This window comes from Solanum tuberosum, unplaced genomic scaffold (genome assembly GCF_000226075.1).
Source record: "Solanum tuberosum cultivar DM 1-3 516 R44 unplaced genomic scaffold, SolTub_3.0 scf00084, whole genome shotgun sequence".
In the NCBI taxonomy this organism is placed as follows: domain Eukaryota; kingdom Viridiplantae; phylum Streptophyta; class Magnoliopsida; order Solanales; family Solanaceae; genus Solanum; species Solanum tuberosum.
In genome coordinates this window covers 1,536,124-1,541,522 of record NW_006239009.1, presented here as the reverse complement: position 1 = coordinate 1,541,522, position 5,399 = coordinate 1,536,124, and the positions used below count along the sequence as shown (strand labels likewise).

General features: G+C 37.5%; 1 protein-coding gene across 1 annotated transcript; it reads right to left on the bottom strand.

The window, feature by feature from the left end:
• Positions 1-3,540: 3,540 nt before the first annotated feature.
• On the bottom strand, positions 3,541-4,439 carry LOC107060461 (uncharacterized). The gene is made up of 2 exons (XM_015308420.1): positions 4,413-4,439; positions 3,541-3,936 (listed from the first exon to the last, which is right to left on the bottom strand). The coding sequence occupies exons 1-2, from the start codon at positions 4,437-4,439 to the stop codon at positions 3,541-3,543; spliced, it is 423 nt and encodes a 140-aa protein (XP_015163906.1).
• Between the last annotated feature and the right edge of the window lie 960 nt (positions 4,440-5,399).

Below are 5,399 nucleotides of genomic sequence, written 5' to 3'. Positions count from 1 at the left end.
AAGTCCTATGCAGATATAAGAAGAAGGGAATTAGAGTTCCAAGTTGATGATTAGGTTTTCCTGAAAGTGTCACTTATAAAGGGGGTGATGAGATTTGGCAAGAAAGGGAAGCTCAGTCCTAGATATGTAGGCCCTTATAAGATTCTGAAAAAGGATTGGTAAAGTGGCTTATGAGTTAGAGTTACCCGCAGAACTAGCAGCAGTCCATCCAGTCTTTCACATTTCATTGTTGAAGAAGTGTGTGTTGATCCAGCATCCATAGTAGCATTAGAGAGTGTGGTTGTGAAGGATAGTGTCACTTATGAGGAGGTACCAGCTGAGATTCTTGATCATCGGGTTTGAAGGCTGAGAAACAAAGAAGTCGCTTCGATTAAGGTTTTGTGGAGGAGTCGGTCCGTAGAGGGAGCTACTTGGGAAGCAGAAGCAGCCATGAAGGCCAAGTAACCTCACCTCTTTCCTTCCGATTCCATTCCATCTTGAGGTAATAGTTCCTTTTCAGTTCCTCAGTCATTCATGAGAAGATTCAGTCTTAGTATCATGGTCATTCAGTTTGTCCTTGCATTTTTAGCGTATTTGCATGTCCTTGGATCTTAGTTCAGTCAGAAATCAGTTTCCAGTGTTAAATGGTAGGATTTGTAGCTCTTTCCCTCCATTTCAGCTAGTTTTGTCTTCATTAGAGGATGAATATTCCCGAAGGGGAGATAATGTAACACCCCATATGCTAGAACTACCAAATACAATTTTCAGAAGCTACACGTGCAACCCACGGTTGCCACCCATGGACTGTAGGGTGACCCACGGTTCATGCTATTGATCTGTGGATGTCCACCTGCAGCCCTCCCCAGAATCAGCCTCCAAAATTGTCTACGGCTGGACCCACGGCCGGACCCACAGACCGTAGGTCAGGCCACGGACCGTAGGTCAGGCCACGGACCGTGGTCCTGGTCTGTGGATCGATGCCCCCAATTTCCAGCCTCAATCTCGAACGACGGCCGACCAGCACGGACCGTCGGTCAATCCACGGTCTGTCGATCTGGTCCGTCGATTCCCTCGACAACAGTTAAGTCAAAGGTCGTTTGTTCTTTTCCCTATGTGTTGGACCCTTAAACTACGTTGTTGAACCCCTAAACTACGTAGTTTTAGTCAGTTTTACCCTAGTAAACTAATTAGAACTTACCCTAGTAAGATTATTCATCAAAAACATAGAAAATTAGAACGTAAAGAGGAGAAAGAGGTCGAGCAACCCTAGTTTAAGAACGCAGCAAGGTTTCATCCATTCCAGCTCCGAAATCAAAATATTTCTCCGTGGAATTCATCACCGGGTATGTGGGATTTCACTAGTGGGTTCCTTTCACCCATTAGGTCCCTAGAATTTAGTCATAATCTTGATTCCCTTGATATTATCTAGACCTAAGGTTTCTTGAATGTAGAAAATATTGGGTTTTAGCTGTTAGTATGATCCAAATAAGATTATCACGTTGTTGCTTAGTTCCTTGCATGAAATTCAGAACCCTAGCTATGTAGTTCTCTTAGTTCATGAATTGTACATGCTAGGTCAGTAAATTCATATATATACATACATGCTTTAGTTTACGAAGGCCACATTATCAGATATAATTGTTGCATTCTCAGAGTTTGCATGTCAGTAATTGAGCTATCCAGTACTTCAGTATTTCAGTCATAATATTGCTTATTTACATAATCAATTGGGAGTAGACTTAATACTGAGTTCGACTAGGGTCAGTCACCCTCAAGTCCCAGAACTACGTGCCCCCGCAGGTTGTAAGTCCCCTCTGTGGGCATCATTTTAGTGTCACGCCAATCATGCCTCTATACCTCTGGGATGGTATATTGGGTCCTCTCGATGGGGCTTATACATCAAACTCCACATTTAGCTCATGTGTTTTTATGTCGGTTATTAGTATCTCCCACAGTTCAGTAAGATTTTATTGCATTGACCATGTTATCATTTACAGTCAAACGTCAGCATCAGCATATTATAAACTTGGTCATTGCATTCAGTTATTTCATGTTCAGTATTCTCAGTTCAGTATCATGCTTACATCATATTGTTGCTCATTATATGCTTTGGTTCAGTTATGATTATTATTCAGCTTTACTCTATCTTGCATGCTCAGTACCTTTCAAGTACTAACGCATACCCTGCGCTACATTTTCTTGTGATATAGGTTCAAGTTCTCAACTTCCATATCGCGCATAGATCGGTTCCCGATCTCTAGTTCAGCATCATCAGTGGTGAGTCCTCATTCTTCGAGGACGATTTACATGTCATCTTTCCAATTTTAGTCATTAGTTTCAGTATTTACTAGATCTAGCTGGGGCATGTCCTAGCATTTCTTGTCAGTAGAGGCTTTATTTCAGACATAGTTTAGATTCAGCTTTAGTTGATTTGATCTTCCAGTTGTTATTAAATTCGTAGTCTTTTATATATTCAAATCAGTATTGGGTATTCCCCACGTTTAGTTAGTAATGGTTTTAAGCTTCCGCATAGTATATTTTTATTCAGTAATCTTTTAGTATGTTTATGATATGTCAGTTTAGTGTTAGCTTTGAGTCACTCGTGATCCTAGGTCCCGTGTTTACGTCCTGGGGGTAGCCTCGGGGAGTGACAGGAGGAGAGACAAAGATAGAGAGAGTTAACCTTGGATGGATTCATGAGAGACACCTTGACGTTTCTATGGCATGCCAGTATGATGCACAAGATAAGTTTTTGTTTCAACAAGTTTTTGTTGTTATAACACTCTGTTATCCACTCCTATGCAAAACAAGCAACAACTTTAGACTTAGAAAGAGTATAGATTCACTACAAAAAAAACAGCATTTAGCGACTGACGAAATCCGTCGCTAATCTATGGTATTCCGTCGCTAAACCAGATTTGCGACGGATTTTTGGCTGTTAGTATTTCGCTCGTTAGTAATCTCTTAGCGACGAAAAATTAGTCCGTCGCAACTTTAGTGACGGACTAGTCCGTCGTTATACTTATATAGTTCGTTGCTAATTTCATAATTAATTTCGTCATTTCAAATAAATTCGCGACGAAATTTCCGTCACTAATCCGTCGCAAAATATTTGTTGCTAAGTTCATCATTAATTTTCATCATTTCAAATAAATTCGCGTCGGAATTTCCGTCACTAATCCGTCACAAAATATTTTGTTATTTAAGCCAGCATATTTGCCACTAAAATGTTCCGTTGCTAATTCGTCGCCAATAATTTTTTATAGCAACGGCCAAATCGTCATTAAATTTGTTGCTAAAAATTTTCTTGTAAAATAATTTCATTTATATATTTTAAATATACATTGCTGAAATAAATTAATAACAATTACTAAATACCTCTAAAATAGCAAACATTCATATAAAATAATATTTAGAGGGTTCAAAATATGTAGATAAGCAAAATCTTAATCACGTACTTTCACTGCAAAACATCAAAAGCAAGTCATCAACTATTGTTATCAGACAATTTGTACTTTTCAAAAACACAAACATCCAAAAATTAAAGCTAAAGGAAACTAATTAAGGGATACCCTCGTCACTTGAAACTAAGGGATCAACCTCGTCCTCATTAGTAGTAGCAGGAGGAGGCACCATGGGTGTCACAAGTGATGGATTGTCAATGGGAGTAACCACTTGTTGTACCCGCTCCATAATAACCGGAAGAAAATAATTAGTAAGGGCAGGAATCATTTCTTTCACAAACACATCCATATTTCTTGTCGATGTTGATTGAGAAACTGAAGGTGCTACAGATGATGAGGCACAAAGATTCTGCCCATAGTAAGTTTTTGCTTCATATCCAAGACCGTATATTTTTTTCTTCTTTTCTCCCCCGGCAGCTTGGTAGTATGCTTCACATTGATCAATATCAGATTGAGAGGTTGTTTTTTCCCGTAATATTTCTTCATATTTTTCCTGTAATAAATTGAGATAAAGAGAAAACATTAAAGATTAGGAATAAAATTATAATGGAAGGGAAAGGCAGAAATATTGTTTGTCTAATTTAACCTTGGATAATAGTTCTTATATTGGGAATACCCAAAGCTGCTCAGGACATTTTCGTGAGTACATAACTCACTGTAACTTCATTCTATATTTTTGCAGGCCATTCATCAGCATTGTAACTGACTTGATGTATGAGGAAGACATACATCATTCTATATTAGCAAAGAAAAAAGATGTGCAGGACATTCATCAGCATGAGAAAGACAACTGATTTGATGAGTTATCATTCTATATTAGCATGGCAATTGGATTCATCATAAGTTTCTGGTTATTTTGGGCTACTCTATTAGTGAAAACATCTTGGAGACATGCCTATATGAGGTATCCTAATAAAATGGGCAACAACATTTAGGTTGAACTACTTAATACATTTGGTTGCTTAATACATTTGGCTTGAAATGCTGAGCCTTCATTTAGACCAGCAGTGTATACAATATGTACCAAAATTCAGCGGTGTATACATTAGACCAACAATGTATACTTATTGAAATGTTGAGCTTGCATTTAATTGTAATCCAGAATTCTCACACTGTGTCTTTTCTCTCAAAATTCCTCTGCTATTAGTAAATGCAAAATTCAATCATCTTAAAACTCTCTGTACAACAAATTTCACAAGTTTCCCTCTTCCTTATCAGCCATTTAAAACCCCCAAATCACAATGAGTTAAATTTTGGATCTTTCTAAACAGAGAGGGAATTTTCAAATTAGTATTGTACAAGTATTTGGGGCATCTAAGTTTGGAGAATCAAACTTGAATTGAGAAAGAATCAATTGAGAAAACGTAATTTTCATGTGGATTTGTTTGGTTAAAGTCCAGTTTGTGTTTGTCTAACTCAACACACGCAACTACAAATGGACAATTTTCAATTATTACAAAGGCTTTCCACAAATTGAGATTTGGCCGTAGAAGGATCGAATTGTATCCGAAGAACATTATTATATTCTATGTTTTGCTGTTTTAGGATTTTACTAGAAGAAACATGTGAAGGTTACCACAATAGTTGAACATGTTGCAATCCGGAATTCTCAAAACATTAATGCTATGTGATTCTCAAAGCACTAGTTGGTTGACCAAAAGGTACTCTAATTCATATTCATTAAATTTAGTTAAAATATAGAGATCGAACTAACAAAAACAGTTTCTCGAATTAGAATGAAATAGACTCATTCGGTAACTTTCACAACAATTGGAATTTGACCTCCTGTGCCTGTGAATTAAAGAAAGGAGGAGCTGAAACTGAAATTTCTCACTAGGAAAGCTGGAAAAAAGCTTACCTAGAAAAAAAATTCCTTACTGAAGAATTCTAATTCCAGTCAACTTACAGAATAATAAAGCATTCTATGTGCAACCAGCTTACTTTACAGTATAAACT

Excerpts from the sequence above, each read along its gene's own strand:
- LOC107060461 (XM_015308420.1), bottom strand. The coding sequence starts at position 4,439 with ATGAAGGCTCAGCATTTCAAGCCAAAT. Across the intron at positions 3,937-4,412 it reads CTCAGCATTTCAAGCCAAAT|GAAAAATATGAAGAAATATT; the intron begins GTATTAAGCAAC and ends AATTTATTACAG.